Source organism: Nicotiana sylvestris, chromosome 6 (assembly GCF_000393655.2).
Source record: "Nicotiana sylvestris chromosome 6, ASM39365v2, whole genome shotgun sequence".
In the NCBI taxonomy this organism is placed as follows: domain Eukaryota; kingdom Viridiplantae; phylum Streptophyta; class Magnoliopsida; order Solanales; family Solanaceae; genus Nicotiana; species Nicotiana sylvestris.
In genome coordinates, this window is record NC_091062.1 from 17,489,548 (window position 1) to 17,502,453 (window position 12,906).

The window sequence follows — 12,906 nt, forward strand, 5'->3', positions numbered from 1 at the left end:
GACTTAGTTCTGAGAAAAGTCACCCTCAACATTGGAGACCAAAATGAAGGGAAACTAGGTCTAAATTGGGAAGGACCATATCGGGTCCTCGGTATTATCGGAAAGGGATCTTACAAACTCGGCACAATGAAGGGCGAACAATTGCCAAATAATTGGAATGTATCGCTCCTCAAACAGTATTATTGCTAAGGTATGACTCCCACCCTTTCCATTTATATTTGATACTAATTTATTGCAGGTATTCAGTCAAAGACATCGAGAAACTTGCCAACATGAGGACCTTAGGTTTTAAAGCACGCATTGCACTCTTTTTCCCTTAGATCAGTTTTTATCCCAAATGAGTTTTTCCGGCGAGGTTTTTAATGAGGGAACAATTATGTGCTACCTAAGAAAAATTCAACAGTATCCAAGCCTTCTTTGCAACCAACCTCGAATACTGGGTGGCATCACCCTCGGATGTTACATTTTTGAGGAAACTACTTCATGTAAAAAAAGGTCTTGATAGGGAAACTTTGTAATGGGCCAAACAGTCGAATGAACCGTGTCCATATAGATTAGTCGAATCCCGATGGAAAAACATGTATGCATGTGTAAATTATTCAAAGAAGCATTCTTTCTACATCAAACATCTTGTATCTCAAAGAAAACTTTCTACTATACGAGCTCCGTACTTATGATTTTGTGAGAAATTGCTTAAGGGCCAAGCACAAATATACCTCGAACACTCGGGGACTATCATCAATCGACATATTCGAGTTATTTAAACTCGAATTCATAAGACCTCAAAGAGGCACCCCTCGATCTATAGGCCAAGACCATCATTCTCGGGAACTAATACTTCGAATTATGGGGGAATAAGCCCAAGAGGCATACCCAAAGGCTACAACCAAATTCATGCGGCTCGGAGACGTCCGAATCCCACAATAAAAATAGGCCTTCGAAATCTTTGAAAAATCAATAAAAAAGGCTACCTTCGGCAAATAATCAAAAGGGCTTCGATAAAATCACCCCTCAAAAACCTTAAGAGGTATCAAATTATCTTAACACAAACATGTTAAGGTACAAAAAGCAGAGGGGTTTCAATCAACATTGAACCCTCAAAAAAACAAACGGATAACAAAAATACATGCTAAGGCATAAAGAAAAATTTACTAAGTATTTTAAGCCGAAAGAGGGGAATAATAGCCATCTTTTAGAAGCTATATCGGCCCGACCTAAAGAGCCTAAGGGCCAATACACATAGAGTTCGAGATCTTGTTCTCACTCCGTCCGAGCCCAAGGTTCGACTATCCCGAGCCCAAATAAAAAATAACTTGACTATGGCTCGGGGACTCACCGTTATTTGACACAAACCCTTAAGGGCCTATGCCTTAAGTTCAGACCTTATTCGAACTCAACCACGGTGACTTCGAGGAAGCCACCCAAAACCAAAGTCTTGCACGCACCGATCAAAGCATAAGATTGTGCTAAACATTTTACAAGGCAAAAAACATGTTTATAATGATTGAGAAGACATTCAAGAAAAACTTTCCTTTATATATATACGGGCAAAAATATGTATAGAAGACCGACGGGGGTCTTACAAAAAGAAAAGGAAAAATAAAAAACCATAATGATGCACGGGGCTGGTTTTTCCCTCGGGGGGAGCTTCTCCTTTGGCCCTCTTATCATTTTCGGACCCGCCTTGGCTACCTTCATCATCGTCGTCATCATCAGAGGAGACAAGAAACCTGGCATCAGCTTCAAGCGCCTTAGCTTGAGCTATCTCCTTAGAGAGGTCGAAACCTCGAGCATGGATTCCCTCAAGGGTCTTCCTTCAGGATTGACACTTTGCTAAGTCATTGCTCCGTTGTTCTCGATCGGAAGCCTCCCTTAGCTGCGTTTGAGTAGCCTCGACATCATCCAAATACATGGCTATGGACTTGTCAGCCGCTGATCTTTGCCTTCTCGACCTCCGACTTGGCCTCAGCAAGCTCGACCTCGAGCTCTTTGATCCCTTTGGCCTAGGCTGAACGTTTCTCTTTGACGCCCTGAAGTTGGACCTCAGTCGATGAAAATTTGTCCATGGCAACCTCTTTCTCCATAGCAAGGCGGTCCATGTTCTCCTTCCACCGATCACAGTCGACTTTGATCTGATCGACCTCCCCTTGGAGCAGCTCTATCCTCTCCAGCTTTTGCTACAACTAAGACATTGAAGTATTGCCCTCCACAGTTGATTCGAGACCGGACTCTTTCAATAAGGGTAGTTATTTGCAATCTAGCTCGGCCTCTTCCTTACGAGCCTGGGCTAAGTCTGCTCAGAGGTCCCTGATCTCCTATCTTTCTTCACGTAGAGGCATTTGAGGGCGTCTATCTCCTCAGTAAGATTCTTGAGATCGGCCTCACACTGGTTCAGCTCGTCTTGGGACTTGGTAACCCTTCCTAATGAAACACCACAACTTACATAGAAAGGAAAGAAATCAGCAAGAAGGAAATAAAAGCAAACGTGATAACAGGGAATAAAGTTTACCTAATTCAGGATACGATGGGCCTCGTCAAAAACCATCGTCGCATCTAGGTCAGAAACATCATCGACCCCTGTGAGGTAGTCGTGGAATATGTCCTCCCCATCGTGGGTCATTCCCATATCGAGGGTATCTATAGATCAAGCCTCCCAGAATTGCCCTTTAGAAAATTCAGGGCTGGGCGGCGTATCATCAATAGTGATTTCCCCAAGCAAGTCATTTGGGGCATTCTCTCCCTTTTGAAGAGCCCTACTACTGGTCTTTTCGGGCAAACTTACTGTTTGTTCATCACGGTAGGAAATATCCTCGCCCTCCGATGGCTCGGGGACTTTGCTCGGAGTAGCTTCCGAGATCTTCTCAATCCGAGGATGAGTCTCCTAGACCATCATCGGCCCAGCTATTTTTGGAGCAACGCTCCCCCTCTTTCGAGGAACCAGCTCACAACCAGCATCTTCGCCCACCTCTTCTTCATCTCGTAACTTTTGGGCCACTTTGACAAATAAAGCGGTGGAGTCGACCTTCGGCTTACGAGCTTTGTTCTTCTTAGGTTTCGGGGAATCAGAAGGCAAGGCCCTTCTCCTCTTCTTGTCCTTGGCCGATTTGGGAACCATCTCTTCCCCAGGCAGTGCCAGCCTCAATTCAGCAACATCCTCGAGGCTTGCATAAAACGGAGTCGAGTATAATTGAAAAGAAAGGTTATAGAAATAAGGCACAAAAAACTCACAAGGTAAACTTACCATGGTTCTTGGCCTCCTATCTTCCCTTTTCCAAGTCACGCCAGCAGCGCTCAACATGGGAGGAAGTCGCAACCAGCTTTCGGACCTAGTCCTCGAGGTCGAGAACCGCGTGAGGCGTCCAAGCAACCGTTGCGAAATAGATGAAAGCATTACATAAAGCAAAATATGGAGTACGAAGACTAATCGATAAACATCACTTACGTTCGGGGTTCCACTTCTCGGGGAACGACAGTTTTTCCTCGGGGATGAGGTCACAGGTCCTTACTCTCACGAACCGGCTCATCCAACCACGGTCCTTGTCTTCATCGATGCTTGCAAAGAAGGGCTTTGTTGATCAACGTTGAAGCTTGATTAATCCTCGAAAAAGTCGAGGTTGATACAACCGTATAAGGTGGCTAAGAATGAACTCCAACCCCTTGGCCTTGCTAGAGAAGAAGCGGAGCATGATCACTATGCGCCAAAATGAGGGATGCACCTGGCCGAGGGTAACCTGGTACATCTTAGAGAAATCGAAGATAACAGGGTCCAGAGGACCTAATATGACGGGGTAAGTGTAAACACTTAGAAACCCCTCCACGTGAGTGGTGATGCTCTCTTTGGGAGCAGGGATTTGTACCACAACCTCGCCCCCCAGTTGTAGCCTCTCTTCACAACCTAGATCTATTTCATCGTTATCGAGCAAATATATCTCGATACGTGTTCACATAAGCTAGGGACCGACGGAGGGTACAATTTTCAACTTTGAAGTCGTTCTTTAGAACACAAGAGCCAGGAACGTACTCGTGAGGGAGCGATTCCACCAGCGTTTTATCACCGACCGCCCGGGAAGAAGAAGAATAATCTTTCTCCTTTTTGTGGGACGGTTTTGGAAGTTTTCGCCATTGATTCAGATAGAAGGAAGCGGAAAGAGGTGGAGTTTGGAATTTTGGGTGCTAAAAGATTGAATCAATGAGTGGTGAAAAAGAAGATCTGGAGAGGGGAAGAGACTTAGAAAACTTGGTGAAGATGAAAGTAAAGTTTTGATTCAATTGGGGAACCTGTATTTATAGATTCACGATGACGGTTCGGTGGCGCTAGTGGCCGACCGTCACTGGCAAGCATTAATGCCTTGAGGAACCGAACCGACGGGATGTTTCAGTCACCTTGAGCGCTTATATCACGGGGATGACGTTATTATCGGGGTCTCTAAAAAATCGAGGCTCAAGTCATTTATTATCATTTTATTCTAAGAAACGAGGGGACTATCTCTATACGGTGGAAACCGGGCCTACCCAATTTCGTTCTTCGATAGAAAATTGATACTATATCGGAAGACCAGGACGTCGAGCTCGGGGTCAAAGTTCCTTTCCAAGGTCGAGGTCGATATCATTTACCGAGGTTAGAAGAAGGCATGCTTTCGAGATGATGCCGGTATGATTCAGTAACAGAAAGAGCGAAATACCCGCAACGGGCCGGAGATCATGACGTTAATTTCGGAATGGATTGGTCTTCGACGGTTAAACAATTGTCAAATATGATTTTCTACTATAATTAGAAGTGTACCTTATTTAGGACTCCCCTATTATATAAAGAGGATCCCATCCATTTGTAAATCATTCATGATTGACCGAGAAGAATACATACACTCATTACTTTTTTGCTATTTCATTTTATTGTTCATCAGAGTTGCTCTATAATTTGCTATTCCTATTATCACACCTCGAGACTATCATAGGTCGAGGTCGAGATTTGGCTTGCATACTGGTTTGATTTACTCTATTCTCTAATTTATTTACTTAATTCCTTGATTGTCAATTGGTACTAGATTAACTCGCATATCCTTAAAACCAGAATCTAAGTTTAATTTTTACTCGAATTTTAGGGTAAACACTCACCCTCTCACAGAGATAAAAATAACATTACAATTCAGGTATAACTAATCTCAGGATTAATTATACTGCAATTTTATCTCAACCAAACATGGAATAAACTTATCTCAAATGTAATTCTGAGATTAACTATCTCTTGTCACTCATACCAAACGAGCCCTTTCGATTTATTTCTACCCTATCAATACTGAACAATTTCATATTTATTTACTATTAATGGAGCTCCAATGTAAATTGAGTGTACTTCATGTGTCCAAATTTTTTCGAAAAAAAAGAAAGATTTAAATCTATATTTCAACTATTGACTATGGTTTAGAATTACTCTCTGATTAAGCTATGCTGAGCTTGAAGGACAAAAGATAAGACTTTTTTATCCTAATAATAACGACAATATTAGAACAAATTTTTTTTAATGATTAATAAAATTGCTTAACTTCGGATTGTACAACAACAAATTTGACCTTTTTTTCAATGAAACAATAAGCATCATGTTTTTGTAATGCCAGTAAGCTTGACATAACTTCAATTTGCAAGTATTGAGATTGTAAATTAATATTTGATTTATAATCTTGCGTATTATTTCAACTTCGACCTAAAAATATAAAATTTGAAGTTGAAAAGGCATATTTAAATAATATTTCAAGTAAACACTAGCACAAATTCAACCTTTTCTTCTCAAGTGAAATTTAAGTTCAATCACAATTTTAACTTACAAATATTCTTTTTTAAAATTTAAATACTCATTCTTTAAAACTTAGGCAAAAAATTTCCAAACATATGTCATTGGTACAGTAAAACTTAAGTCAAATAAATTTCTTTATCGTTTCATGCGTAGTTCTCTTGTTAATGGGCAATGTGTGGAAAATTACCTTCTTATTTAATGTACGCATCACAAAATTTTTAATTTTTTATTGTTTTGGGTATTACCAAACCTAAATCTAGTTTTCATAAATCACATTAAAGTTGACATTCAACTATGAAAAAAGTCTACTTAAGACTTAAGAGTGGATTAGATTAGTCAATTTGGCCGAATAACAACCGTGGAAATTTTTATTAGTAATCTAAAGTATCTGCAAAATTCATATTTTAGCAAAGTAGAAAAAAAAACTTTATTTGGTGATTTAAGTACTTTGGACAGAGTCTTTGGTGGTTCAATTTAAATCACTAAAATATTAACAATTCCGCCGAGTGACCAAAAATAATTTAAAAAGAAAAGGAAATATGGAGTGAAAGGTTTTCTAGAAAAACACCGAAAATTGGTTGAACTAACATATTGTCTTTGCCCCAATATTTAGAGTGAATTACAATTTCTTTTCTTCCGAAATTACACTTTGATTCGAATAAATATATATTTAACACAATAATTACAATAACAAACACAATGTAATCACATAAGTGAAGAGTGTAATGGGTATACCACTAAACTATGCTTTTACGCTGTCTCAAAGGGATTCAAAATATAATATATAGAGATAAAAAACAGATTTGGCCTTATATATATAGCGTAATTTTCCGGCAAAGGTTCTGTCCCCAAAATCCGCAGGTAAGCAACCTTACCCCTATCTTGAGAAGGCAAAGACATTATTTCCAATAGATCCTTGGCTATGGCTAAAGATGAAAAAAACCCTAGTAATAACAACAAGATAATAAAAAAACCGAAGCAGAATAAACAATAGAAAATATCTATTTATAACTAAATGTCTAATTTCCAAAAAAAAAGAGAGATCTTTTTTTGTTTGCTGGAGAAGTTGAATATTTCAACTTTTTCCCTCCAAATCTAAAAACAAAAAATTTATATCCCTTTGACTCTTTCCTCCAAAATTCAAAATCAACACTTTTTATAAAGCTTTGAAATTTTTTCTTCATCTTTTCCTCTCACATAATTTTCAAATATAGCTCCGAAAAAGATCTAATTACAATCTTCAGTTCTTTACCATGTCTTATTCGACTTCATCATTCAAAAATCCAGTTTCTTTACCCACTGGAATAGATCAAAGAGACCATAATCATGTTAATTCAGGCGAAATCCATGTAATAATTGGCCCAATGTTTGCTGGTAAAACTACTGCTCTTCTTCGTCGGGTCAATTCTGAAGCCAAAATGGGCAGGTACAAAAATATTTTGTTTTTGTGGAATTTATAGGCTTGATTCGCATAAGGGGTTGTGGAGTAGTTACAATCTGGATCTATGTGATTTACCCTCTGTTTTAAGTTGTTTGCCTTTGCTTAATTGGATATTCATTTGAAAAAGAGAGTTTAAGTTCTATATATCGGCGGCCAATGACTTAGCTATGTTGTTCTAGTTATGGTCAAGTGAACACCCTTTGCTGTCCATTTTAGATCATCATATATTATATTTTGAATACACTTAAACAGAGTAGAAAGAGGAAGCCCAAAGATTAAGGGTGTTAGGTTTAATTATATAATTATAGTTCTATTACAAGTGTTTTTATGATTTAGCTGAATATTATGTAGTTTGATTAAAAACATTTGGTGCACTTATTCATTGAAAAAAAATTATCGACTTCTTTAAAATTTGAACACCGTTGATTGGTTATAATATTGTTGTATATGCTCCAACTTATGAACTTTGACATGTTATATTGAAGTAGTTGCTATGTTGCCAATTTTGGTTGATAAATTTCTATATCCTTTTTTGTAACTTGTGTTCTTCAAATGTGTTGCAGAAATGTGGTAATGATCAAATCAAACAAAGATACAAGGTATGCGGTAGATGCAGTGGTGACACATGATGGGACAAAATTCCCATGTTGGTCATTGCCTGATCTCTCATCTTTCAAACAGAGATTCGGTCAAGTTGCCTATGAAAAGGTGCGGTCCTTTTCTTACTTTCCTCTCTCCTTGTAATATTCTTGGACTAACCCTTATGTGAATTGAGACTTAGTGCCTATTCATGAAATTCTAGGTTTGTGATCCTAGAAAAATATCTCGTGCTCAGGGTATACTAGAAACAACCTCTCTACATTCACCGTAGGTGTAAGGTCTACTTACTCACTACCCTCCTTAGACCCCACTTATGGAATTATATTGGATTTGTTGTTGATCCTAGAAAGCTAGTGTGTTATGTTCAGTTTGACATATGTAGACCAATGGTTTTGCTTGGGTATGAGTTATCAGATTCTTGACTATAAGTGATCAGATTCTTCTTTGGTTGCGACCTTTTTGATATTGTAAAGCTATGATAAGAAGAAAGAGTCAACTTTCTTGCATCAATTCCTTCTCTTTTTACTGGAAGGGAAGGAACTAAAGGTTTCTTTTAATATGGCAAAAACTTTTACTGGAATCTTGTTTATCTTTTAGCATAGTGGTGATGACGCTCCATCTCCAGCTGTAAAGTGGGGGATTTGAGTAACTAAGGGAATAAAACAGAAAAGACTGCTGTCTGGTCTTGCACCCATGGGTGTGGGCTAACGGTCAATTAAGCGAATGAACATCATCGAAGACCAGGTTTTATATCCAAGCAAGGCAAAAACACTTGCCTAAACCTCGACAAATAGAGTTACTCGGTATTTATCCTCTTGTAAAGTAGCATGTATATGGTGGAATATACCTGCAAGGCAAATAGGTTGTTTGAAAGAAAGAACATATCATAGGGGTGCCAATTTGAGATCAAACCCGTCCAACCCGCCCAACCCATCCAGAGATTAATGGGTTGAGTTACAAATATTTTAGCTCATGGGTCAATTTGGGCTAAGCCCAAGTTAACCCATTATATTTTATAGCCCATTTTGATTCATTAATCAGCCCAAATACAATCCAAGAAACTCACCCAAAACAAAAAGTATCTCAACCCAACTTATATAGAAGTTTATTTAGTTGCTCCAATTTTACTTTTTTTTTTGTATTTTTAATTTTATGTTCTTTTGTTTTTCTGCACCATCTACCCACCTTGCCCCCCTCCCCTTAAAAAGAAATGTTTTACTTTTTTTTGTATTTTCAATTTTCTGTTTTTTTTTCTGCACCACCCCTTGCAAAATCCCCTCTCCCCTCAAAATTTTTTTTTTACCTTTTTTTTTGTATTTCAAAAAAAAAATTTACGTTTTTTTATTTTTAATTTTTATTTTCTGTTTTTTTCATTTTTCTGTATCACCCACCTGCCCCTCCCCCTCCCCCAACCCCAACCCCAAAATTTTTTTCGACTTACACATTCTAAGGTAAAATGCTTTTTTTATGCCAGATGAGCGTGATTCTAAAACATGGGTCAAGTTGAACGGGTTGGGTTATGACCCATTGTTTAACCCATCTTGACTCAGCCCATCTTAGCACAAGTACACTTTGGGCTGGGTTGGTCAATGACCCATTTATTGACCTAATCCATATGTTTGGATCCTGGTCAGGGTTTAGCGGGTTGGAAGTTTCCAACACAAAGGAAAAAAGTCTGGTGTGAAGGGGAAGAGTTGAGCACATAGAAGTAATGGAGAAGGTGAAAGTTGCTTGGCTTAGAGCTATTGAACTTTCGAAAGACCAATTTTCTCTAGCAAAGAAGAAGATGTTAACTGTTGTGGAACTCTAACACAATAATCTCGATATGAATCTTGCTCTTCAGCATTTGGTACTTTATTTTTCTAGTTAGCTATAATTGTACACCTTGAGGAATCTACTCGTTATCAGGTGGATGTGATCGGCATTGATGAAGCTCAGTTTTTTGATGACCTTTATGATTTTTGCTGCAATGCTGCTGATATTGATGGGAAGACTGTAGTTGTCGCTGGCCTAGATGGTGACTACTTAAGGTAGTCCTTGACTAATGAATTTGGTGTGTCAAATTATTCAGCACAAACTGTATTCTGATGATAACTCATGCTTGCTTACAGGAGGAAGTTTGGCTCAGTACTTGATATTATTCCACTTTCAGATACCGTTACAAAGTTGACAGCAAGATGCGAGATATGTGGCAAACGAGCATTTTTTACCTTAAGAAAAACTGAAGAAATGCAGAAGGAGCTTATAGGTGGTGCTGCTATGTACATGCCTGTCTGTCGACAACACTATGTTAATGGCAAATCGATCATGGAATCTGCGAAAAAGGTCATTGAATCTCATCAAGTGCAGGAACTGATTCCAGAGAAACCTCTAGTTGCTTAGTAACAGTTCTGGCTCGTATATATATATATTTTCTAGTGTTCAGCTTGTTTAATCATCTTTTGTTGGACTATTGGTTTCTACCTTTTTGGATCATGTAGCTAAGTGACAGTATCCTGCAATATATCATCAATGTCAACAAGTGCTTATCTTAGTGACTATGTTGAGCTTGTACACCTTTTTTTTTTTCCTTTGGTTGTGGAGCTGTTTTCTCCATCTGTATCATCTGCTGTTGTTCCTTCTGTACTTGTAAATAATGATTCTGGAAATTAGAACGTTAGCTTATAAACGTAAATATAAATAAAAACAGAAATTAATTCGAGCCTACTGAATTCACAGTGTTTCCTTAAGGAATTTAATCCCCTCCTAGTACCCAAGGTTATAGATTATTTCCTCCCAGGATAGAACGAATTACACACTGGTGTAGCGGTACTTCAAACCCCAGTGTTTCAGCGTACACAAAGTTCGGCAGCAAATCACACTTATGGATGTTTTGTTTGTAGTTAAAAACAATGCAGAATAAGGAGGACAACTCAGAAGTCGAATGGAAATTCTGAGAGGAAGGAATGCAAAGTATAGCCAATGTTGAATTCTTACTAGAGAGAATATCAGATTGCAATTCGTTTTTCCAGTGTATACGCAGTGTATACAGAGTGTATATCCAGTATATGCAGAGTGTATATTAAGTGTATACAGAGTGTTTCAAGTGTTTTTTCCGATGTGTTCTTCTTTCTCTCCAACTTATGCTCTATTTATAGCAGTTATTTGAGAGAAATCCTCCCCTTCCATGGTGCAACAAGCACTAGATCATGGAGAAAGCACTTACATGGTGGTATATACACTTGCTTGGTGGGAGGAACACTTGCACCATTGTGGGAGGTGCACTAGGCTGCATTGTTGCTTAGTGTTGCAACACAATACACGGATTGGAAAACATCCGTTACAAACACGGATTATATCACGTTAATATTCACTATTAACAAATAAATTTGGTCCAAAAAATTAATCAATCGATCGATCATTTGACCAAATCCGAATCCAAATCCCATTTCCCATTCACTCTAATTTTAAGACTATTTCATCTTAAACAAAAACTCAACAATCCCCCACATGAATGGGGAATGGCTATATCACGGAAGTATGCATGAAAAACTTGTGTGATTTGCAAACAAGAATTAATTGCATCTGGATAAGTAGGTTTCCCTTTGAACTTTCCGTAGTGAACTTATGTCGGATATACTCGGTCAATCGGTAGATTTGATATCTTTGAACCGTCGAACTTTAGTGTATACCTAGACAACCATAAGTCACACAATCAATCCCTTAACCGTCTTTGGTTCTCATTGTTGTGTTCGTTTCAGCCATGAACACTGCCTGGTTTCATAAGTGCGTAGAGAATTGGCCTTGCAAAATTCTCCTTGAAGCGGCTAACACTTCACACATACATAGGTGATTCCTAAACGTGTCATCTCATAGATACACTATTTGATATACCCTGTATCAAATTTAGAAATCATTAAAAAGCCTTAATGCTTTATCCTTGGTACTGAACATTGTCTCATCACGAGAATGGACTAAAACAAATTTTGTTGACAATGTTGAACCGTCATTAATGACTTTGTTTGATCTCCTTGAACCTAGATCTTGGGATCTCCAGTCTTCTAGGTAGAATTACCGCCACAATGACTTGTTCTCGGCCATAGTCCCATTTCCTTCGATGATTTCTCAACTACCTCTCTAGTTAGGCCTTTTGTAAGTGGATCTGACACATTATCACTTGACTTTACATAGTCAATCGTGATAATTCCTCTAGAGAGAGGTTGCCTAACGGTTTTATGTCTTCGTCGTATATGGCGAGATTTACCGTTATACATAACGCTCCCAGCCCTTCCAATTGCCGCTTGGCTATCACAGTGTATGCATATTGGTGCCAACGGTTTGGGCCAAAATGGAATGTCTTCCAAGAAATTCCGGAGCCATTCAGCTTCTTCACCGGCTTTATCTAAGGCTATGAACTCAGCCTCCATTGTAGAGCGGGCAATACATGTTTGTTTGGACGACTTCCAAGATACCGCTCCTCCACCAATAGTGAATACATATCCACTTGTGGACTTCGAATCAGTTGAACCGGTGATCCAATTTGCATCACAATATCCTTCAATCACCGCAGGATATTTACTGTAGTGCAAATCAAAGTTTTGGGTATGTTCTAAGTATCCCAAAACTCGTTTCATTGCCATCCAGTGAGATTGGCCTGGATTGCTCGTGTATCGACTTAGTTTACTTATAGCACAAGCTATATCTGGTCGTGTACAATTCATGATGTACATTAAGCATCCCAACACACGAGCATAATCCAATTGTGATATGCTTTGGCCTTTGTTCTTTGCTAGTGCAAGATTCACGTCAATTGGAGTCTTTGCAACTTTAAAGCCCAAGTGCTTGAATTTTTCAAGTACTGTCTTAATATAATGAGATTGTGACAATGCCAGACCTTGAGGAGTCTTTTGGATCTTAATCCCCAGAATTAAATCCGCAATTCCCAAGTCCTTCATATCAAACTTGCTAGTTAGCATACGCTTAGTAGCATTTATGTTGGCAATGTTATTACTCATTATCAGCATATCATCCACATATAGGCAAACAATGACTATGTGATTTGGAACATTTTTAATGTACACACATTTATCACATT

At 38.6% G+C, this 12,906-nt stretch overlaps 1 protein-coding gene across 1 annotated transcript; it reads left to right on the forward strand.

Moving 5' to 3' along the window:
• The first annotated feature begins 6,949 nt into the window (after positions 1 to 6,949).
• Positions 6,950 to 10,385, forward strand: LOC104248217 (thymidine kinase-like). Its single transcript, XM_009804432.2, has 4 exons — positions 6,950 to 7,217; positions 7,796 to 7,940; positions 9,741 to 9,862; positions 9,944 to 10,385. The coding sequence occupies exons 1-4, from the start codon at positions 7,045 to 7,047 to the stop codon at positions 10,212 to 10,214; spliced, it is 711 nt and encodes a 236-aa protein (XP_009802734.1). The 5' UTR covers positions 6,950 to 7,044; the 3' UTR covers positions 10,215 to 10,385.
• Positions 10,386 to 12,906: the final 2,521 nt, after the last annotated feature.